Source organism: Lagenorhynchus albirostris, chromosome 6 (genome assembly GCF_949774975.1).
Source record: "Lagenorhynchus albirostris chromosome 6, mLagAlb1.1, whole genome shotgun sequence".
NCBI lineage: Eukaryota > Metazoa > Chordata > Mammalia > Artiodactyla > Delphinidae > Lagenorhynchus > Lagenorhynchus albirostris.
The window spans coordinates 30,854,191-30,879,479 of NC_083100.1; the positions used below are offsets into that span (position 1 = coordinate 30,854,191).

Consider the following 25,289-nt stretch of genomic DNA (forward strand, 5'->3'; position numbering starts at 1 on the left):
TTTTCACTGTCATTTGTTCCTAGGTATTTTTTGATTTCCTCTTTGATTTCTTCAGTGATCTCTTGGTTATTTAGTAGTGAATTGTTTAGCCTCCATGTGTTTGTATTTTTTACAGTTTTTTCCCTGTAATTGATATCTAGTCTCATAGCACTGTGGTCAGAAAAGATACTTGATACCATTTCAGTTTTCTAAAATTTACCAAGGCTTCATTTGTGACCCAAGATATGATCTATCCTGGAGAATACGAGCACCTGAGAAGAAAGTGTATTCTGTTGTTTTGGGATGGAATGTCCTATAAATATCAATTAAGTCCATCTTGTCTAATGTGTCATTTAAAGCTTGTGTTTCCTTATTTATTTTCATTTGGGATGATCTGTCCATTGGTGAAAGTGGGGTGTTAAAGTGCCCTATTATTATTGTGTTACTGTCGATTTCCCCTTGTATGGCTGTTAGCATTTGCCTTATGTATTGAGGTGCTCCTATGTTGGGTACATAAATATTTACAATGGTTATATATTCTTCTTAGATTGATCCCTTGATCATTATGCAGGGTCCTTCTTTGTCTCTTGTAATAGTCTTTAAAGTCTATTTTGTCTGATATGAGAATTGCTACTCCAGCTTTCTTTTGATTTCCATTTGCATGGAATATCCTTTTCCATCCCCTCACTTTCAGTCTGTATGTGTCCCTAGGTGTGAAGTGGGTCTCTTGTAGACAGCATATATACGGGTCTTGTTCTTGTATCCATTCATTTGGTTGGAGCATTTAATCCATTTATATTTAAGGTAATTGTAGACATGTATATTCCTATTACCACTTTCTTAATTGTTTTGGGTTTGTTATTGTAGGTCTTTTCCTTCTCTTGTGTTTCCTGCCCGGAGAAGTTCCTTTAACATTTTCTGTAAATCTGGTTTGGTGGTGTGGAATTCTCTTAACTTTTGCTTGTCTGTAAAGGTTTTAATTTCTCTGTCGAATCTGAATGAGATCCTTGCTGGGTAGAGTAGTCTTGGTTGTAGGTTTTTCCCTTTCATCACTTCTAAATGTATCCTGCCACACCCTTCTGGCTTGCAGAGTTTTTGCTGAAAGATCAGCTGTTAACTTTCTGGGGATTCCCTTGTGTGTTATTTGTTGCTTTTCGCTTGCTGCTTTTAATATTTTTTCTTTGTATTTAATTTTTGATTGCTTGATTAATATGTGTCTTGGCGTGTTGCTCCTTGGATTTATCCTGTATGGAACTCTCTGAGCTTCCTGGACTTAAGTATTTCCCTCCCCATGTTAGGGTAGTTTTCAACTATAATATCTTCAAATATTTTCTTAGACCCTTTCTTTTTCTCGTCTTCTTCTGGGACCCCTATAATTCGAATGTTGGTGTGTTCAATGTTGTCCCAGAGGTGTCTGAGACTGTCCTCAATTCTTTTCATTCTTTTTTCTTTATTTCACTCTGCAGTAGTTATTTTCACTATTTTATCTTCCAGGTCACTTATCCTTCTTCTGCCTCAGTTTTTCTGCTATTGATTCCTTCTAGAGAATTTTTAATTTCATTTATTGTGTTGTTCATCATTGTTTATTTGCTCTTTAGTTCTTCTAGCTCCTTGTTAAACATTTCTTATATTCTCTCCATTCTATTTCCAAGATTTTGGATCATCTTTACTATCGTTACTCTGAATTCTTTGTTAGGTAGACTGCCTATTTCCTCTTCATTTGTTTGGTCTGCTGGGTTTTTACCTTGCTCCTTCATCTGCTGCATATTACTCTGTCTTCCATTTTGTTTAACGTACTGTGTTTGGGGTCTCCTTTTCACAGGCTGCAGGTTTATAGTTCCTGTTATTTTTGGTGTCTGCACCCACTGGGTGAGGTTGGTTCAGTTGCTTGTGTAGGCTTCCTGGTGGAGGGGACTGGTGCCTGTGTTCTGGTGGGTGGGGCTGGATTTTTTGTGTTATGGTAGGCAGAGCTGTGTCTGGTGGTGTGTTTTGAGGTGTCTGTGAACTTGGTATGATTTTAGGCAGTCTCTCTGCTAATGGGTGGAATTGTGTTCCTGTCTTGCTAGTTGTTTGGCATGAGGCGTCAAGCACTGTAGCTTGCTGGCCGTTGGGTGGAGCTGGGTCTTAGCATTGAGATGGAGATCTCTGGGAGAGCTCTCGCCGATTAGTATTACATGGGGCCAGGAGGCCTCTGGTGCTCCAATGTCCTGAACTCGGCTCTCCCACCTCAGAGGCTCAGGCCTAACATCAGGCCAGAGCACCAAGACGCTGTCAGCCGCACAGCAGTACTCAGAAGGAGCAGTGGGTCACCCTTGTGGATGAACGGGAGTACACACCAAGCAGTAATCTTATTTTTAAAAAAGAAACGTCCGATAGAAACCTCTTGCTTCATTGTCTTCTTAGGATCAAAGTACATTGAGTAGTACTTCATAAGAGATACATATAAGACTACTGTAAGATAGTCTTACAATATATGGTAAGACTATTATAAGATATATTGTAAGACTATTTGGAGAACTGCCTCTAAATATTATTTTTCTTTAAATATAAATGCTTGTGTTAATAATGGGTGAGCAGTTAATACTTATGCCTATGATTTATGAAGCACTGTGTTTTATCCATTCAGTCATTCACTCCACAAATATGCTGCTATTATGTTCCAAGATCTGTGCTTGGTGTCGGGAATCCTCGGAGGATCCATAGTCTTGTTTGGGAGAATGACAAATAGTTACAATATAGTATGTGTGATAATGATAATTGCAATAGCAATTAATGTTTATCCAGCCTTTCATTTAGTATTGTGCTAGTGTAACTGCCCATTTTCCATAGGAAAAAAAGAATATTTTAAAGAGGTTTAATAAATAGTCCATAGTTACAAAGGTAGTGTTCAAACTCAGGACTTCAATAAATCCAAGAGTTTGGAACTAAGGAATGGTTTGATAAATGCTCTGGTTTAAAAAATTTTATCCAGGGACTTCCCTGGTGGCACAGTGGTTAAGAATCTGCCTGCCAGTGCAGAAGACATGGGTTCAAGTACTGCTCCAGGAAGATACCACATGCCACAGAGCAATGAAGCCCGTGTGCCACAACTACTGAGCCCGTGTGCCACAACTACTGAAGCCTGTGTGCCTAGAGCCCGTACTCTGCAACAAGACAAGCCAGCACAATGAGAAGCCCGCGCACCGCAACCGAGAGCAGCCCCTGCTCGCCGCAACTAGAGAAAGCCCGCGCGCAGCAACAAAGACCCAACGTAGCGAAAAATTTTAAAAAATAAACAAATAAATAAATTTATTTTCAAAAAGGAAAAAAATATTATCCAGTAGTGATATGTGGGATCAATGAGAATAAGGAGAGATTGACACTTAAGAGCAGAGTTAGTAGGTTATTACACTAGTCTGACAGAGAGAAACAAAGGCTTGAACAATAGCTAGGGGAATTAAAACATCACAACAGGTTGAAGCCATTTTGAGATGGACTCTGCAGTAATTTACTTAGCGTCTATGCCGTCTGCATGGAAGTGAGTCCAAAGTCCTATGCTTGGGCCAAGCTCTGTGGGGTATCAGACTATCATTGCCTTAGGAGAAAACTGATGATGTAACTCAGCTGTAAGTGGCTTCCTAATCTTCTTCCATTCTTTCTTCCTCATCCCATACCAGCTAGAACCAACGTCCTGTCCTAGAATTTTAATCTCTAAGCTTCCTGCCACTCTGCCCACCTCTACCATCCTCCCCAGCTTTGCATTCCATACTGTTAAAATCCTCATCTTCCCCCCATCTGACAGTCTGCAAGCAATGGAGTTTGCATTCACTCTACTTTCTGATCTTGGCCTCAAACTAATTTCAGATGATTTTTCCTACACTGGTGCTCACCATATCAGGTTTCTTAGCCCTGATTATGCATCATGAAATAAAACACTAAGGAATCAGTGAAGGTGCACACAACAGGTAACACTGGAGTCGAAGGATTTGGAGACAAGAGTGGTGAATGTAGATTGGGTCTCTAGAAGTTAATCGCTCTGAATTGCAACTCCTTAGCCTGCTAAAGGTGATAATAAAACTCATGCAAAAAGTCCCTTGTGATAATCAAATTATACAGATATACATACGTATTTTCATTAAAGAATATTATTTTTTAAAAGTCCTATAGTTCATTTCTCTGAATTCCTTGTATCTGGAGAAAGCTGAGCTAATTTGTTCATGCAGCCATAAACCAAACACTTGTTAACTCTATAACAACGTAATACTTAGCCAAGATGTTAGCAAACTTTTCAAAAAGCTAACATTAAAAAAAATGAAATTAAAGGCAAACAGAGTAAGAGTATTATATTCATTATGCCTACCTCCAAAAACAATCTTATCAAGCTTGTAAAAAGACAGTGCCCTGGAGATTTTCTGTACCAAAGTTTAAATATTGTGCAGCTCATTAATCAAACAAACACAATCTAAATAAAGAGTAACTATGTCATATGGCCATAAATTACAAGCTTGAGGAAAATCCACACAGTAAACCAGCATGATAAAAGGTGATCACGCATTTTTTTTTAAGCTAATTCCATGGAACATGCTTGGCACCTATTAATAACTGGACTGAATGAAAGAAGTATGCTGACTGCCTGAATGAATGACCATCAGTCTCAAAAGCATCACCTTTCAGGGCTAAAGCCAACAATCTATTAAACATGAAATTACTTGTGCAAATTTTGAAGCAACTTTAAAAATGATGCTGATGATAATAATAAAGATGATGGGGATGTTGATGATAGTGGTAGCAACAGGACTTACTCTGACTCAGGCACTGTTCAAAGTACTTTACACATGATAACTAATTTTGTCTTCATACTAACCCTCTGAAGAAGGTTTTAATATTATTTCCATTTTACAGACTAGAAACTAAGGCAAAGATGGATGAGCAACTTGCCTAAGCTCCTAGAAGTAATAAGCAGCAGAGCTGGGATTTGAACCCAGGCAGTAGCTAGGGATGAACTGGAAATTAGCGCAGAGCAAAGCAAGTGCCCGTAAACATGACAGCAACTAACTTTGTATAATAAGTTACTCACATTAAAAACATGAAAAATCCAGGTTGATAGGCTGGATTCATTTTTATACACATAGAGTAAAATATTGCAAGACTGTTAAAACACAAGGCACAAGATTGTTAAAACACAAGTAATATTCAAGGAGCTGACATCTAAGAAAAACACTGCACCACGATGAACGCTGAAATGTTCACTTTAAACTGTTTGTTGTTCAAAGAGAAGAAAAAAGCAATTAAGAAATCCAGGTTGCAGAAGAGCTGGAAGCATTGAGGCTCATTTGTATACATGTTTGTCAGGAAGTTCTCATATCATATAAAGAAAATGAGAGAAAAAAGTAATTTAGCAATTAATTTTAGAATTAGGTTTCACTCAAGTATTCTACTTATCTTGATGTTTCCTATAAAATAAAAACTATAATCTAAAAAAAACCAAACATTAAATTGAAATAAAATATTCTTATTCACATAAGTAGAATATACCTCAATGCATCCATTGTTTTCGGCGATGTCAAGAGTTCTGTCTGCACACCATTCATAACTTCATCTTCTAAGTCCTGTGTGGAATTCTGTAGTGAAACAAACCCATAAGCATGTGGATGTTATGCACATAAAATTGAAGGTTTGAATAAAAAGTCTCAACAGGAGAGAGTAAATGGTTTTACTCTGGATATATACAGCGTGCTCCAATTTCTTTGAAGACTGGAAACAGGTGTTAATCTTTTCAGTGCTTTCAATGTTCTTTTCTCTTCCGTTTGGTTTCTGAAATACTCAAACGGGCCATTTACACAAGGCAGTATGTTAAGAGCTTTGGAATACATCATTTAGCTTCCTGCTACTCAACCATAAGCTTTTGGGACTGAGTGTTTTAAATCAGCAAGGAAAAGGGGTTCCAAAGGGAAGGTTCCATTGACAGGTAGTGATGTATTAGCTTTAATGTACTGTACTTGCTTGCATCTCCCTGGTGACACTAAAAATATAAAGAAAGCAAAATTCATGAAAAAAAGGTTGCCTGGCAAGGTCACTTCTATCAAAAGTGTGACAGGACTAGTGCAGGAAAAGAAATCTGGAGTTCTTACTTTGCCTTAAGACTTTAATTCTGAGGATGATTTTCAGCACAGAGAAACTAAAATTAACCACTTAACTTCTAAAATGGTAAACACTCTTCTACTGCAGAGAGGTAGGAGGGCAAGAGAGGTCCTGCACTCCAGGATGGTGGCAAAGTTGAACTGGGTGTTACATAGAGGAGAGATGGATTCTAGAAAGCCAGCCCGCTTGAGATTCTCATTTAGTAAGACATTAGTTCTCTGTTAGGCTTTGGAACTTTTGAACTTTTTTTTCTTTTTTTAAACATCTTTATTGGAGTATAATTGCTTTACATTGGTGTGTTAGTTTCTGCTTTATAACAAAATGAATCAGCTATACATATATGTATATCCCCATATCTCCTCCCTCTTGTGTCTCCCTCCCACCCTCTCTATCCCACCCCTCTAGGTGGTCACAAAGCACCGAGCTGATCTCCCTGTGCTATGCGGCTGCTTCCCACTAGCTATCTATTTTACATTTGGTAGTGTATATATGTCCATGCCACTCTCTCACTTCGTCCCAGCTCACCCTTCCCACTCCCCGGGTGGAATGAACTTTAACGGAGTAAGTCTGCAGACACATCACTCTTCAGAAGCAGAGTCACAGATAGCACTCATTACAAACTTAGTTTTCACTGAAACAAACTACATGGAGCATTCATGGATCTAAATGTATCATTTCAACCAAAAAATGCAACAGATGAGTTAAAAGGCTGGACATAAAGGAATTAGGTTAATATTTTGAAGAAAACAAGACAGGGAGGCACAACTTAAGCAGTGTGTCATTGTGAACTGATTAAAAAAAACTTATTTCATTTTTAGATTGAAGAGCAACGTTTCACCTAGGGGTTGGTAGTTTAGGGAAGCACTTGATCTACACTAGATTTAAAACATTTATTCACTTTTTCGTCTTCATGAGGATAAAGAAAGAAAAAAAAAATCCAAAAAGTTGAAGGATGCTTTTTAGTTTAAGGTACTAAATCTTAAAAGATGAATGTCTTTGAAAGCTTTCAAACATTCACCTTATTATGAAGGGCTTGATGTGTGCTTACATTGAAAAGTCACAGGGTTGGGCAGGTTACAAAAATACTTGAAGAGACAATTTAACAAAATATACATACTTGTGACTATTGCACATGACAGAACATTTGATGACTGCATTTAGGTCAAAATCAAAATCACTGACTTTCTCATCTCTCTCTCTCACAAGAGGGAGCTCCGTGAAGGGTGAGGCTGTATCTAGTCCTCTCTACATTAAGCACACAACACACAGAATTGATTTAGTGAACGTTAATGAGTAAATAAGCTGAATGGCATTCTATTAGCTTCCTAATACTGTGCAATAAATTCAAAATTAAATGGCTAAAAAACATTATCTCCCATAGTTTCTGGGAGAGATTTAGAAGTGGCTTGGCTGGGCAGTTGTGGGGTAGAATCTCTCATAAGGTTGCAGTCAAGGTGTCAGCAGGGCTGCAGCTGCAATCATCTAAAGGCTTAACTGGAGCTTTAAGATCCACTACTTTTTCTCTTATAAAAGCTTCATTAAGATATGCTTTATATAACATTAAACCCACCCTTTGAAAAAGTACAGTGCAGTCCTTTTTCACTTATTCACAGAGTTTTGCAACCATCACCACTATGTAATTTTAGAACAATTTCAAAACCCCGCAAAGAAACCCCATACTCATTAGCCAGCACTCCCCATGTTTTCTGCTTCCCACAGCCCATGGCAATCATTTACTTTCTGTCGCTAAGGATTTTTTTAAAAATACAATTTATTTATTTATTTGTTTGTTTATGGCTGGGTTGGTCCTTTGTTGCTGCACGCAGGCTTCCTCTAGTTGCTCTTCGTTGTGGTGCACGGGCTTCTCACTGAAGTGGCTTCTCTTGTTGCGGTGCATGGGCTCTAGGCTCAGTAGTTGTGGCTTGCGGGCTCTAGAGCGCAGGCTCAGTAACTGTGGTGTGAGGGCTTAGTTGCTCCGCGGCATGTGGGATCTTCCCGGGCCAGGGCTCGAACCCAGTCCCTGCATTGGCAGGTGGCTTCTTAACCACTGCGCCACCAGGGAAGCCATGTCGACAAGGATTTACCTATTCTGAACATTTTATATAAACAGAATCATAAGATATGTGGCTTCTATCACTTAACATGATGTTCTTAAGACCCTCCCATGTTGTGGCATGTATCAGTATTTCATTCCATTTTTTGGTCAAATAATATTCCACTGTATGGATGTACCACATTCTGTTTACCCATGCATCACTCTATGGGCATTTGGGTTGTTTCCACTTTTGCTTATGATTATGAACTATGCTGCCACGAATATTTGAAAGTGTTCAATTGTGAAATAATGCTAAGAATGAGAAATTCTTGCATGGACAGATGTTTTTCATTTCTCTCAGGTATACACCTAGGAGTGGAATTGTTAGGCCATATCTTAACTCTATGTTTAACATTTTGAGGGACTGCTATAGTATTTCCAAAACATCTGCACAATTTTGCATTCCCATCAGTAACATATGAGGGTTCCGATTTCTCAAAATCCTCACCAACACTTGTTATTTTCCTTTTTTTAAAAACAATTTAGCCATCATAGTGGGTGTAAAGTGGTTTTTGTTTTGCATATACCTAATGACTAATGATTTGCATTTCCCTAATGATTAATGATGCTGAGCTACTAGTCATGAGACTGTTGGACATTTGTATATCTTCTTTGAAGAAATGCCTAATTATTTGTATTTTTATTATTGAGTTGTAAGAGTTTCCTAAACATTCCATATACAAATTCCTTACGTATACGATTTCCAAATCTTCTCCCATTCTACGGGCTGTGTTTTCACTATCTTGATAGGCCCTTTGAAGCACAAAAGTTTCTAATTTTAATGAAGTTCTATTTATTTTTTCTTTAGTTCCTTGTGTTTTGGTGTCATATCTAAGAAATACTGCCTAACACGAGGTCACAAGGATTTACTCCTATATGTTTTCCTAAGTGTTTTACAGTGTCAGCTCTTACATTTAGGCCTATCACCATTTCTAGTTAATTTTTGTACACTGTGTGAGGTAGGGGGTCCGACTTCATTCTTCACATGTGGATATTTAGTTGTACCAGCACCATCTGTTGAAAAGACTATTCTTTCTGCACTGAGTTGTATTAACACCCTTACCAAAACTCAATTGACCAAAAATGCAAGGGTTTATTTCTGGACTCTCAATTTTATTCTATTGATCTGTATTTGTATCCTTTTGCCAGTACTACACAGTCTTGATTACTGTAGCTTTGTACTAAGTTTTGGAATCAGGAAGTAAGAATTCTCCAATTATTTTTTTAAGTTTGTTCTGACTATTCTGGGTTCTTTGCATTTTCATATGAATTTTAGAATCTGAGCATCAAGTTTTGCAAAAGTGCTAGCTGGATTTTGATAAGGATCACATTGAATCTGTAGCTTAATTTAGAGAGTATTACCATCTTAACAAAATAAGTCTAGTCTATGAACAGTTAACAGTGGCAGTTATTAAAACAAAGATTCTTTTTTGGCTTTGTAATACTACATGGACATACATCCTCGGGATGTCAAAGAAAAAACTGGGATGTTTGTTATAAGGTTTTAACTGTATTTTTGACTCTGCTCCGTACTCCAACTGTAATTTTCTTGTTGATCCCATGCCAAGGTAAGAAAACAACATATCTTCTGGTTCAAATCAACGTTCCGCAAGGTTCAAAGGAATTTTTTTCTAGTTCTGGTTAGATAGTAAGTAAAGGTTTTATTTATGTCAACGAAGTACCTAATGCTCCGAGTATATGAAAATGTCAATTAGAATTTGAAAGCAATACTGGCCCAATTGCAATGTGATAATCTGCTCAAGGGTAATTCTGAATTGACTACACTTGTATAGCAATCATGTCAATCACTACAGACTTAAAGAAAAAACACACATTCACAGACTTATGTGTCGAAGACAAAACTTCTACTATTTTAAAAGCTGCATCAAAAACTCTGCTTGCCACAGTTATCAAAAACGGTAGTTAAAAAAAAAAAAAAGCTTCCCTGGTGGCGCAGTGGTTGAGAGTCCGCCTGCCGATGCAGGGGACACAGGTACGTAACCCAAGTCTGGGAAGATCCCACATGCCGTGGAGCGGCTGGGCCCATGAGCCATGGCCGCTGAGCCTGCGCGTCTGGAGCCTGTGCTCCGCAACGGGAGAGGCCACAACAGGCCCGCGTACCGCAAAAAAAAAAAAAAAAAAAAAAAAAAAAAAAAAAAAAAGGGTAGTAACTATAGTTTATTACCTCAACTAATGGGCAGTGTTTGTCACTTGCCAAAATCATTTCTATATATTGAAGTAAAAGAATTCTTTGATATTCTCTAGAGATGGGGCAGGCAGACAGATGCTTAGGACATCCTACAAGGACACAAAGCCAATTCCCAATTGACTTCAACAATAGTGTAGCAGTGCAGTGCTTCAAGACTTAGACAAAGACAGCTTATTTCTTGACAGGGTCCATAAAAATCACTTTTCCCAAAAATTACCAAATAAATGATATGCCATAATTTAAGAGCGCTTAGGCTTTTCCTTCACTGAATAACAGGATGAAAAGAGTCACAAAATCACACAAAGCTAAAAATAAAAATTATATATATTTTTTCTCATAGCTTATTTGAATAACTTTGAGCCAAATCTGTAAAATGGTGACTTTTAAATTTGGGAATAAAGGGGTAAAAATCATTTCATTATGAAGAGCTAGGGTATAAACAACAGATGCTGAACAGTCACTATATTTCTTCAGTTTAGATTTGAGAAATATTAGTTACGTGATTTCAAATCCTCAAATTTGTCTCCAGAAAATACTATGGTTTGGCAAGCTCTATGCTTAATCTTATTGGTAAAATTATTATAATTTCTATTTTTAATGTTAACTTAAAATAGATCTGATCGGTTGCATAGAATACAAGGTTATAAAGCTATGTTGAAATTTACTTTGTCTCTTCCTTTTGCTCACATTACAATACTTTGCTCCCTAATAAAGTTCAGCAGGAGGTCGTGTCTTGCCAGCCAGGCAGAGATCTTTAAGAAGCTTGTCCTTTACCTCTTTGATTATCAGAGCAGGGAACGTATCATATGTGGCTCTCACAACAGACAAGTTTAATTACTACAATTTTTAAAACGTGAACATTTTTAGCAACACTTTCAGGATCATGGGAGCATTTCTGACAGCCAGAATGAGTTGGATTTAAACATCACTGTGCTATTTTTAGCTTTAAAATCAACACTTACATAAATACTCCCAAACCAATTAGCGGCAGCTGGAAAGTAAAGGTGTTCACATTTAGTTAGCACGAGTGCTCACGACAGCAAGTGTTCACAGGCTGCACGGAAGGGGCCAAGTACCAGGCAGGGCAGCCCTCTCTCTCCAGTGTGATCCTGGTGTTGGCACCAGGCTGTCGTTTCAATGTTCACTGTGGATGTAAGTCACCGATTTCGTACAGGAAAGTGTATTCATGACGTAGCCTCATTAAGTTATACATCTCCAAATAAACTTAACACTCACGGTAAAACTTTTTGGAAGAAAACGTTACCCACATTCTCATCACTATTCCCTAGTCATGCACAGCTATAAAACAATATTAAAAACAGCTTTACTGCTCAGTTTTTCATCTCTCAGATGAGAACTGAAATAGATGTTATCTGTAGATGGCTCGCTTTGACTTACAGGTGAAGATATATGGCCTTGATTCCCCACCCCAATGCATTTTAGCCACATTTGAAACCACTTGCCTACAAAATTTTAATTACAATTGAGTTATGGTTCCAAAACTCAGGTGTATTTTATAACAAGATTTGCATTCTGAAAAGCCAACTGCAAGTTTCCTTTGAAATTGCATATGAATTTTAGAATGAGAGTAATAGAAAAATTATACAGAGAAGACTTGAATGCTAGGTTATGTGCGTGGTGCTCATACATAAACATCATGCAAATGATAAAATAAAATTCTGGGCATAATTTCAGAATATTTGTTTTGACTTTTTAGAACACGAATATCTGTACTAAAGTAAAAACAAGTTGTATCTGATACGCACACATGAGATGAACATCCATTTTGGTAGTCAAGCACTGTTATTTAAGCTTGATCTAATATATTTTCTTCATGCCTTGGGCAATGCCGTGCCATGGGAAATATCTCAGTTGGCCTCAGAGATCCTACCCCAAAATGTTTCAGTCCTAGCAATTTGACACGTCCATAACTTGTTTTATATAAATGATATGTTTATTCATTTTATATATATATAACAAATGTAAATGTTATATATACAAAATGTATATTAGGTTGTATTGGGTTGGCCAGAAAGTGCCTTTAGTTTTTAACTAAAAAGTCATTTTTCATTTTCACCAAGAACTTTATTGAACAACGTATCCACCCTTTTGTTCCACTACCTTCTGCCATTTTTCGGGCAACTTCATAATTCAGTCTTCCCAAAACTTGTTATCTTTTTGAGCAAAGAACTGTTCCAAGTGCCTTTTACAGTCTTCCAGGGATTTGAAATTTCTTCCATTAAGAGAATTTTGTAAAGACTTAAATAAATGGAAATCCGAGGGTGCAATGTCTGGTGAATACAGCAGATGAATCAGAACTTCCCAGCCAAGCTCTAACAGTCTTTGTCTGAAATCAGAGAAACATGTGGTCTTGTGTTATCCTGATGGAAGATTATCAGAGAAACATGTGGTCTTGTGTTATCCTGATGGAAGATTACGCATTTTCTGTTGACTAATTCTGGACGTTTTTCATCAAATGCTGCTTTCAATTGGGCTAACTGGGAACAGTACTTGTTGGAATTAATCATTTGGTTTTCCAGAAGGAGTTCATAATAGAGAACTCCCTTCCAATCCCACCATATACACAACATCAACTTCTTTGGATGAAGACCGGCCTTTGGAGTGGTTGGTGGTGGTTCATTTCACTTGCCCCACGATCTCTTCCATTCCACATTACTACAGTATCCACTTTTCATCGCCCATCACACTTTGTTTTACAAATGGAAGGTTTTCATTACATTTAAGTAGAGAATTGCTTGCAGAAATACGGTCTAGAAGGTTTTTTTTTTGCTTAACTTATGTGGAAACCAAACATCAAAGCAATGAACATAGCCAAGCTGGTGTAAATGATTTTCAAGGCTTGATTCAGATATTTTGACTATGTCGGCTATCTCCCCTCCCATGTGATATAACGTTGATTGCTCTCAATTAATGTCTCGATTTGATCGCTCTCAACTTCAACTGGGCTACCCGACCATGGAGCATCATTCGGCTAGAAATCTCCAGCACAAAACTTTGCAAACCACTTTGACACGTTTGATCAGTCATAGCACCTTCTCCATACACCGCACAAATCTTTTTTTGCATGTCGGTTGCATTTCTACCTTTCTTGAAATAATAAAGCGTAACATGCCAAAAGTGTTGCTTTTTTTTTCTATCTTCAATATTAAAATGGCTGCACAAAAACGGACCAATTTTGATATGTCTTTTTTTAACTGCATGCTAATATGACAGCTGTCACATACAATCTAACAAAACTGTTTTGAATGAAATTAAAGACAACTAAGTGCTACTAGAGCCATCTTATGGAAAAAGCCGAATGAACCTTTTGGCCAACCCAATATATTCATATATCTAGAAACTGGCACTGCCTTATAATAAATAGTGCACATCCTCAGATATCCTGAACAATACTAAGCAAGCCCTAGAAAGAATGGTGCTGACAAGCTAGTCTAGTCCACTCATTTTATAGGTAAGGAAACTGAGACACAGAAGGACGAGGTAACAAGTCTTTTAAATTATTGTGATAGCGACAAAGCCAGAATCCAGGATTCTTGATTCTCAATACAGTGCTCTTTCTGTGTACCATGGTAAATAGTTGCTGACTTAATGAATGCTGATCTTATGCTGAACTCTTTATGAATTCTTTTTTCTTTCAATGACAGTAACAAACACTCTAATGATGTCTTGGATATACTTTACCCATATTTCAAAGATCTCACAACAGTTCACATACAACTAGATACATATTCATGACAATCCTAAATAATTTCTAGGCATTCATATTCCAATTTTATACATGGGCATACTCAAGTAAAAAAAAAAAAAAAGCTTAATGCCTTGTTCAAGGTGAAACTAAGGGACAAAGAAAGGACCAAGGATCCATGTGTCCTAAGACTGAGGTTTGTATGCAAGCATGTTAAACATATTTACCTTGTGATGTCTCTTAGCCGCTGATTTTAGACAAATGGTGCGAGCGAGAAATATTACATTGTGAAGCATTAAAAAGGATTTATATGAAAAACTATCAAGTATGTCATTATTCTAGAGATTGAGCTCTAATATTTTTATGTTTTATTTATTTATTTTAACATCTTTATTGGAGTATAATTGCTTTAAATGGTGTGTTAGTTTCTGCTTTATAACAAAGTGAATCAGTTACACATATACATATGTCCCCATATCTCTTCCCTCTTGTGTCTCCCTCCCACCCTCCCTATCCCACCCCTCTAGGTGGTCACAAAGCACTGAGCTGATCTCCCTGTGCTATGCGGCTGCTTCCCACTAGCTATCTATTTTATGTTTGGTAGTGTATATATGTCCACGCCACTCTCTCACTTTGTCCCAGCTTGCCCTTCCCTCTCCCCGAATCCTCAAGTCCTTTCTCTAGTAGGTCTGTGTCTTTATTCCCGTCTTGCCCCTAGGTTCTTCATGACTTTTTTTTTGGATTCCATATATGTGTGTTAGCATACAGTATTTGTTTTTCTCTTTCTGACTTACTTCACTCTGTATGACTGACTCTAAGTCCATCCACTTTGCTACAAATAACTCAATTTTGTTTCTTTTTATGGCTGAGTAATATTCCATTGTACATATGTGCCACACCTGCTTTATCCATTCATTTGCTGATGGACACTTAGGTTACTTCCATATTCTGGCTATTGGAAATAGAGCTGCAATGAACATTTTGGTACGTGACTCTTTTTGAACTATGGTTTTCTCAGGGTATATGCCCAGGAGTGGGATTGCTGGGTCGTATGGTAGTTCTATTTTTAGCTTTTTAAGGAACCTCCATACTGTTCTCCATAGTGGCTGTATCAATTTACATTCCCACCAACAGGGCAAGAGAGTTCCCTTTTCTCCACACCCTCTCCAGCATTTATTGTTTGTAGATTTTTTGATGATGGCCATTCTGACCAGTGTGAGATGATATCTCATTGTAGTTTTTTTTTTCTCCAAGGTAACAGTAGTGTTTTGTATTTTTTTAAATTGCAAACATGTCTATAAACCTAATAGATTTTTTCTTCTTTTTTTTAAACAGCAGGTTCTTATTAGTCATCAGTTTTATACACATCAGTGTATATACATGTCAACCATTGTAGTTTTGACTTGCATTTCTTTAATGATTAATGATGTTGAGCATTCTTTCATGTGTTTGCAGGCAATGTGTATATCTTCTTTGGAGAAATGTCTATTTAAGTCTTGTGCCAATTTTTGGATTGGGTTGTTTTGTTGATATTGAGCTGCATGAGCTGCTTGTATATTTTGGAGATTAATCCTTTGTCAGTTGCTTCATTTGCAAATATTTTCTCCCATTCTGAGGGTTGGCTTTTCGTCTTGTTTATGGTTTCCTTTGCTGTGCAAAAGCTTTTGAATTTCATTAGGTCCCATTTGTTTACTTTTGTTTTTTATTTCCATTTCTCTAGGAGGTCGGTCAAAAAGGATCTTGCTGTGATTTATGTCATAGAGTGTTCTGCCTATGTTTTCCTCTAAGAGTTTGATAGTGTCTAGCCTTACATTTAGGTCTTTAATCCATTTTGAGTTTACTTTTGTGTATGGTGTTAGATAGTGTTCTAATTTCATTCTTTTACATGTAGCTGCCCAGTTTTCCCAGCACCACGTATTGAAGTGGCTGTCTTTTCTCCACTGTATATTTTTGCCTCCTATATCAAAGATAAGGTGATCATATGTGCGTGGATTTATCTCTGGGCTTTCTATCCTGTTCCATTGATCTATATTTCTGTTTTTGTGCCAGTACCATATTGTCTTGACTACTGTAGCTTTGTAGTATAGTCTGAAGTCAAGTAGCCTGATTCTTCCAGGTCTATTTTTCTTTCTCAAGATTGCTTTGGCTATTTGGGGTCTTTTGTGTTTCCATACAAATTGTGAAATTTTTTGTTCTAGTTCTGTGAAAAATGCCAGTGGTAGTTCGAAATGAATCACATTGAATCTGTAGACTGCCCTAGGTAGTAGAGTCATTTTCACAATGTTGATTCTTCCAATCCAAGAACATGGTATATCTCTCCATCTATTTCTATCATCTTTAATTCCTTTCATCAGTGTCTTATAATTTTCTGAATATAGGTCTTTTCTCTCCTTAGGTAGGTTTATTCCTAGATATTTTATTGTGTTTGTTGCAGTGGTAAATGGGAGTGTTTTCTTAATTTCACTTTCAGATTTTTCATCATTAGCGTATAGTAATGCAAGAGATTTCTGTGCATTAATTTTGTATCCTGCTAGTTTACCAAATTCATTGATTAGCTCTAGTAGTTTTCTGGTAGCATCTTTAGAATTCTCTATGTATAGTATCATGTCATCTGCAAACAGTGACAGCTTTACTTCTTCTTTTCCGATTTGGATTCCTTTTATTTCTTCTTCTTCTCTGACTGCTGTGGCTAAAACTTCTAAAACTATTCTGAATAACAGTGGTGAGACTGGGCAACCTTGTCTTGTTCCTGATCTTAGTGGAAATGGTTTCAGTTTTTCACCACTGAGGACAATGTTGGCTATGGGTTTGTCATATATGGCTTTCATTATGTTGAGGAAAGTTCCCCCTATGCCTACTTTCTGGAGGGTTTTTATCATAAATGGGTGTTGAATTTTGTCAAAAGCTTTCTCTGCATCTATTGAGATGATCATATGGTTTTTCTCCTTCAGTTTGTTAATATGGTGTATCACATTGATTGATCTGCGTATATTGAAGAATCCTTACATTCCTGGGATAAACCCCACTTGAACATGGTGTATGATCCTTTTAATGTGCTGCTGGATTCTGTTTGCTAGTATTCTGTTGAGGAATTTTGCATCTATGTTCATCAGTGATATTGGCCTGTAGTTTTCTTCTTTTGTGACATCTTTGTCTGGTTTTGGTATCAGGGTGATGGTGGCCTCGTAGAATGAGTTTGGGAGTTTTCCCCCCACTGCTATATTTTGGAAGAGTTTGAGGAGGAGAGGTGTTAGCTCTTCTCTAAATGTTTGATAGAATTAGCCTGTGAAGCCATCTGGTCCTGGGCTTTTGTTTGTTGGAAGATTTTTAATCTCAGTTTCAATTTCATTGCTTGTGATTCGTCTGTTCATATTTTCTATTTCTTCCTGGCTCAATCTTGGAAGGTTCTGCATTTCTAAGAATTTGTCCATTTCTTCCAGGTTGTCCACTTTATTGGCATAGAGTTGCTTGTAGTAATCTCTCATTATCCTTTGTATTCCTGTAGTGTCAGTTGTTACTTCTTTTTCATTTCTAATTCTATTGATTTGTCTTCTCCCTTTTTTGTTGGTAAGTCTGGCTAATGGTTTATCGATTTTGTTTATTTTCTCAAAGAACCAGCTTTTAGTTTTATTGATCTCTGCTGCTGTTCCCTTCATTATTTATTTCTGATCTGATCTTTATGATTTCTTTCCCTCTGTTAACTTTGGGGTTTTTTTTTTTTGTTTTGTTTTTCTAACTGCTCTAGGTGTAAGGTTAGGTTGTTTAAGTTGTTTCTTATTTCTTAAGGTAGGGTTGTATTGCTATAAACTTCCCTCTTAGAACTGCTTTTGCTGCATCCCATAGGTTTTGGGTCATTGTGTTTACATTGTCATTTGTTTCTAAGTGTTTCTTGATTTCCTCTTTGATTTCTTCTGTGATCTCTTGGTTATTAAATAGTGAATTGTTTAGCCTCCATGTGTATTTTTTTTTACAGATTTTTTCCTCTAATTGATATCTGGTCTCAGAGCATTATGGTCAGAAAAGATACTTGATACGATTTCAATTTTCTTAAAGTTACCAAGGCTTGTTTTGTGACCCAAGATATGATCTATCCTGGAGAATGTTCTATGAGCACTTGAGAAGAATGTGTATTCTGTTGTTTTGGGATGGAATATGCTATAAATATCAATTAAGTCCATCTTGTTTAAGGTATCATTTAAAGCTTGTGTTTCCTTATTTATTTTCATTTTGGATGATATGTCCATTGGTGAAAGTGGGGTGTTAAAGTCCCCTACTATGAATTATTGCCAATTTCCCCCTTTATGGCTGTTAGTATTTGCTTTATGTATTGAGGTGCTCCTATGTTGGGTGTATAAATATCTACAATTGTTATATCTTCTTCTTGGATTGATCCCTTGATCATTACATAGTGTCCTTCTTTGTCTCTTGTAATAGTCTTTGTCTTAAAGTCTATTTTGTTTGATACGAGAATTGCTATCCCAGCTTTCTTTTGTTTTTCATTTGCAGGGAATATCTTTTTCCATCCCCTCGCTTTCAGTCTGTATGTGTCCCTAGGTCTGAAGTGGGTGTCTTGTAGACAGCATATGTATGGGTCTTGTTTTGGTATCCATTCAGCCAGTCTATGCCTTTTGGTGGAGGCATTTAACCCGTTTACATTTAAGGTAATTATCGATATGTATGTTCCTATTACCATTTTCTTAATTGTTTTGCATTTGTTATTGTAGGTCTTTTCCTTCTCTTGTGTTTCCTGCCTAAAGAAGTTCCTTTAACATTTGTTGTAAAGCTGGTTTGGTGGTGCTGAATTCTGTTAGCTTTCGCTTATCTGTAAAGGTTTTAATTTCTCTGTCAAATCTAAATGGGATCCTTGCTGGGTAGAGTAATCTTGGTTGTAGGTTTTTTTCCTTCATCAGTTTAAATATGTCCTGCCACACCCTTCTGGCTTGCAGAGTTTCTGCTGAAAGATCAGCTGTTAATCTTATGGGGATTCCCTTGTATGTTAATTGTTGCTTTCCCTTGCTGCTTTAAAATTTTTTTTTTGTATTTAATTTTTGATAGTTTGATTAATATATGTCTTGGCATGTTTCTCCTTGGATTTATCCTGTGTGGGACTCTCTGTGCTTCCTGGACTTGATTAACTATTTCCTTTCCCATATTAGGGAAGTTTTCAACTATAATCTCTTCAAATATTTTCTCAGTCCCTTTCGTCTTCTCTTCTTTTTCTGGGACCCGTATATTTCAAATGCTGGTTCGTTTAACGTTGTCCCAGAGGTCTCTGAGACCGTCCTCAATTCTTTTCAATCTTTTTTCTTTATTCTGCAGTAGTTATTTCCACTATTTTATCTTCCAGGTCACTTATCCGTTCTTCTGCCTCAGTTATTCTGGTATTGATCCCTTCTAGCGAATTCTTAATTTCATTTATTGTGTTGTTCATCACTGTTTGTTTGCTCTTTAGTTCTTCTAGTTCCTTGTTAAACGTTCCTTGTATTTTCTCCATTCTATTTCCAAGACTTTGGATTATCTTTACTAGCATTATTCTGAATTCTTTTTTAGGTAGACTACCTATTCCTCTTCATTTGTTTGCTCTGGTGCGTTTTTGCCTTGCTCCTTCATCTGCTGTGTGTTTTTCTGTCTTCTCATTTTGCTTAACTTACTGTGTTTGGGGTCTCCTTTTCACAGGCTGCAGGTTCGAAGTTTCCGTTGTTTTTGGTGTCTGTCCTCAGTGGCTAAGGTTGGTTCAGTGGGTTGTGTAAGCTTCCTGGTGGAGGGGACTAGTGCCTGTGTTCTGGTGGATGCAGGGTACATCACGCTGACTGTGGACATTTAATCTGCTGCTCCTGAGGCTGCTGGGAGAGATTTCCCTTTCTCTTCTTTGTTCGCACAGCTCCCAGGGTTCAGCTTTGGATATGGCCCCGCCTCTGCGTGCAGGTCACCTGAGGACGTCTGTTCTTCACTCGGACAGGACGGGGTTAAAGGAGCAGCTGATTCGGATGTTCTGGCTCACTCAGGCCGGGAGGAGGGAGGGGTGCGGATGTGGGGCGAGCCTGCAGCGGCAGAGGCCACCGTGACATTGCACCAGCCTGAGGCTGCCGTGCGTTCTCCCGGGGAAGTTGTCCGTGGATCACGGGACCCTGGCAGTGGCAGGCTGCACAGGCTAACGGGAGGGGAGGTGTGGACCGTGACCTGTGCTCGCACACAGGCTTCTTGGTGGCGGCAGCAGCAGCCTTAGCGTCTCATGCCCGTCTCAGGGGTCCGCGCTGTTAGCCGCGGCTCGCGCCCGTCTCTGGAGCTCCTTTAAGCAGCGCTCTTAATCCCCTCTCCTCGCGCACCAGGAAACAAAGAGGGAAGAAAAAGTCTCTTGCCTCTTCGGCAGCTCCAGACATTTTCCCGGAGTCCCTCCCGGCCAGCTGTGGCGCACTAGCCCCTTTAGGCTGTGTTCACGCCGCCAACCCCAGTCCTCTACCTGGGATCAGACCTCCGGAGCCTGAGCCTCAGCTCCCAGCCCCACCCGTCCCAGCAAGTGAGCAGACAAGCCTCTCGGGCTGGTGAGTGCCGGTCGGCCCTGACCCTCTGTGCGGGAATCTCTCTGCTTTGCCCCCCGCACCCCTGTTGCTTTGCTCTCCTCTGCGGTGCCGAAGCTTCCCCCTCCGCCACCCGCAGTCTCCACTCACGAAAGGCCTTCCTAGTGTATGGAAACCTTTCCTCCTTCGCAGCTCCTTCCCACTGTTGCAGGTTCCATCCCTATTCTTTTGTCTCTGTTTTTTCTTTTATCTTTTCCCTACCCAGGTACGTGGGGCGTTTCTTGCCTTTTGGGAAGTCTGAGGTCTTCTGCCAGTGTTCCGTAGGTGTTCTGTAGTGGTTGTTCCACATGTAGATGTATTTCTGATGTATTTGTGGGGAGGAAGGTGATCTTTGTGTCCTACTCTTCTGCCATCTTGATGCCCTTCTAATAATAATTTTACTTTTTAAATAAAAAGTTATTTTTTGAGAATACAATTCATTAGATCAATCTACTAACTAATCTCAAAACTTTGGCTTCTGGGGTATATGTGCACACATATATATAAACACGCACTGCTAAGCGACAGGGTAAGTTACCTTAATGCTCCTAGGGTAAAACTGGACTGAGTTTAAACAATTTTGGATTTTGTAAAATACACTGAAAGTCAACAATATTCCAGCTGGCTGTCTTACAGAGATCGTGCCATTGTGAATGATGCACTTCACAGGTTAAATCCCACTGACTCTTGACACATTCAGAGTTGGCCACAACTTCTCATCTGGCATGTGTTCAGGAGACGCTGCATGGTTTTAATAGGTTTAACAAAAATAAGACAGACCAAGGTATAGTCGTAAAATTAAACTCTGGTCTAAGACAAAGGAGACACAGGTTCCAACAGAAGTTCTCTCATAGCTTTGCCTGTTGATGTCACCTAATCGCCTGACCCTCTCTTCCATTATCTGTAAAATAAGGACAAGAAGATTTCTAAGGTCTTTTCCAGGTACAAAATATCCTAGATATCCCAGAACTTAGTGAAGAGACACCAAATAGTAAGGCAGGTAAGTCCCCACTGAAGAAAATAAAAATTTTTCAACAGATAAATTAAGGGTGATTATTCATTTGAACAATTTTTTTTTTTGAAAGCTTCCCTTGAAAAGCAAACTCTCACAAAGACATATAATTATATACTTTCTTCCCATACTGATTCTAAATAACTTTTGGGGAACCAAAATATGACATGAGGTAAAGTCTACTTGAAATAAAACTAGAACCCTGCCTCCATACCTCATTCTTTTTCTTTTTCTTCTTCTGTGATATCTTCTTGGATATTTCCTTTCCTCCTTACTGTTAGTAATTAGCAGAGTTAAGAGTTCATTGTTAAGATTTGCCAGTATTCTGATTTAGATTTGAGAAGACAATCTTTTTGGATAAATTTTTTTTAAATGCATACTCATTACACATTTTACCTGCTGGGATTTTTTGTTTGTGTTATGTGTTGTTTGTTTTTTAAGAAAATTATAAGGCGACCAAGCTTGACTAAACCTGGTATCAGGAAGTTAAAACATAACTGTAAGTTAAAAAAAAAAAAAAAAAAGCTGGGGGGAGGGGGGAAATTCCATTCTGTTTGTGAGATCTGAGTTGAACAGACGCACTGACTAGTCTTATTTAGGTACCAAAAATGAAAACCACTATTGATGCCACGATCAGCACTGCATCGGCTCTGTTGATCTTTCAACCTAACACCAACACCTGTGGGTGTGCTGCTTCCCAAGCAAATATGTTCAATGAAAAGGCTGCTTTAAACACCTTAGAACTGTGAAAGTTCAGAAGTTCACCAAGGCGATCCTGCAGCTGCTGTTTTAAGGTTCAATGTTTCTTACTCATACTCAAATAACACATTTCAAGAAGTGCTAAAAAGAAAAGTGGAAAACACATTTTTTTTTCAAATACAAGACTGATACAAACATGTTTATAATGACTGCTTCAGTTTATAAATGGATTACTTCCCCCACCCAGTTACATCTGATTTTCCCTGGTTTTCTGTATTACTGAATCTGTCAAAACCATTTGAGTACATCAAGATAGTGCTGTCTACCAGTGAAAGGGTGAAGATACTGAAGAATACAGCACACTCTCCCATAAGGGTCTGCTTCAGGTCATGCTCCCATCATAAAACATGTGATCAAAGGTATTATAAACACCTGCTTCTCTTCCATTTAATCTCTCTATTTAAACTGTAGCATCTTCTCAGATATTTAGAATACAAGTCTGTCCAAATGGACAGTTTGATGGCACTAGAGCTTCACATGTAACTACAAACCATCACCTAAAGCTGGCAAATATAAAAAGACTTGAGGAAGTTGGGATAATTTAGCAATTGCAAAAAAATTTCTAGCTTAACTGTTTTTCTTGCTCACTGAAATATATTTCAATCAGGTTTGATTCTCGAAATGTACCTTATGCACTGAAGCAAAGCTACACAGATTCCAAGCTTGGCTGGGAGAGTGTAAAGATAAAAGAAAATGCTATTAAAGGAATATTTTTCATTTGCACATGCATTTCACTCATGCCAGTACAGGCATACTCCCTCTGCCGGTCTGCACTATGAAAGTCTTCCCTATGAAAACAGGCTGCAGAAAATGTTGAATCCACAACCATGTCCATAGGGACTTGTTTTAGGGGGAGAGAAAAACAATACAGGGATTTAGGTACATGCTCTGTTTAGTAGAAACTTTCCAAAAATTTCTCAAAATGTAGGAAGTCAAAGGTCTGTGTTGAAAAATCCTTTACAATTATCAGATGGAGAACTAAGTCTGCAACGCCTCTTTGTCCATGAATAAGGCATGTTCCAGGACTTTGTTTTTAAGTCTTTCGTGTTGCTTACATTCGGTAGACATTCACTCTCTTCTCATCCAGCTCTGGGCTTGGCGGTGGCAGGGCGGAGGTGTGTGGAAAGTAGGATTCAAAGATGAATATAGCACTATCTTTGCATTCAAAGCTGAGAGCTAGCTGGAACCATTGCCAGAGCCATCTCTGGCGAGATAATTTAAAGCAGAATTGAAAGCTAATCTTTATTTATTGATTGAAATAATTGAAGCAAAAGAGAATGCACCAACTTGTACCTGGCTGGTTATGTTTCTTTATATATGCTTTTATATTTTATTTAATATAATGTAATTTAAAATGACTTTCATTATTTATAAAATGGATCTAAACCAATATTTAAAACCATCTAGGTCCCAGAGTGGCTGCAAGCTTGAGTTTGTCAGGCTTTGGCCAGCTAGGAAAAGGAGACCTGTCCTACTGAAACCTCCAGACTGGAGATTACTGATCATGGTGGGGACCTTCCACCAGAGACAGGACTGGGAGCAAGACCCCATCATGGCAGCAAAGCCGTTTTGAAACTTTTGCTCAATAACTTTTGCTCAGTATCTTTTCTTCCAGCTATCTCACTTCTTTAGATCCAAACTTAGGTCAAGGTAAGAAGTCTCTTGGGCCAGTTGTCTTCTTCCATTGTTTTTCCCTCTTTGGGCACCTCTTCATCCTTCAGCGGCACATCACATCCCAAATGCCTCCAAACCTTCCTCCTCCACTACTTTCAGGAGGGCCCTGAAGCAGCATGAAGAAAATGAGCATGTTCTACTTCAGAGGGTTGCTGAGGAAGTGGTATCACTGGGCAAAGTCAGTTTTCGTTTAAATCCAGGTGGTGGAGTGAATACTACAAGAAATTCCTGAGCTCATGAAAGAGTTTCAGGGCAGGATGCTCCCCTTCGTTCCAGGCACTGTGCCACACACTAGGGATAAAATCATATATATTCGTCACCTTAATGAGCTTATGCTGTGGAGGGAAGAGCAAAGAGGCTGGAGAGGAGATGGTAGTGACTGGCCGCTGCACTGTTCCCTTTATAAGCTCCATAATTCAACTCCACTGCGCACCAGCCAGATACCCACTGAACTGCTAGTCTTCCTCCAACCTCAGCCCCTTTCCATGTACAATGGCAGGTATAAGCAAACAGAATAAGAGAAATTAGACATTCTCTATCTAAAGCAGTGTTTTTAATATATATTTTTTTAATCACAGTCTCACCTACAAAACTAATGACAGTAATGGTTCCCTTCCCAATACAGGTATACATATGCATATACACACAGAATCCTGCACAAAATTTCAGGCTTTCCAAACTCCCCAAGCTTGACGATGATCTCAAGGTTAAGAACTTATATTTAGCTGTTAATGCAAGCCCATATCTCTGACAGAATCATAAGAGATTTGTACTACAGAAATGATACACATGTTTTCACAGACATATCCTTAAGCACTGACTGCTACAAGGGACAATATCTGAATAGGGCTGGAGGTGGCTGCTACAGATAAAAAGCCTGAGTGGATGGGGGGCAGGGGGTATCTCACTGACCACGCTCACCTACTTTCCTGAGATCCTCCAGGGAGGGGAGAGGTACAGTACAAACATCCCTTCAAAATCTGTCAGCAAATGCTGCGATCTTTTCTGAAGACTCCTTGACAAGCTAAGTCATTCCTACACATGAACTTCCCAGTGTGAGTGACTCATATGGCGCTGCGGCAAAATTACAAATGATCACATGCTCTGGACCTTTGGCTCACATGCAGTATACATGAAATTTCAAATACTGAATCTGTGAGTGCTGAAGGTCTGATATT

The 25,289-nt window shown here is 38.4% G+C and overlaps 1 protein-coding gene across 3 annotated transcripts in view; it reads right to left on the bottom strand.

Annotated features, from left to right (window-relative positions):
* Window positions 1–25,289, bottom strand: part of PARD3B (par-3 family cell polarity regulator beta) — a 1,039,317-nt gene that overhangs the window by 512,443 nt on the left and 501,585 nt on the right. For all 3 annotated transcript variants that reach the window (XM_060152240.1, XM_060152239.1, XM_060152238.1), the window contains exon 5: window positions 5,494–5,579. In XM_060152240.1, the coding sequence (XP_060008223.1) occupies window positions 5,494–5,579 (86 nt within the window). The remainder of the gene's footprint in view (window positions 1–5,493; window positions 5,580–25,289) is intronic.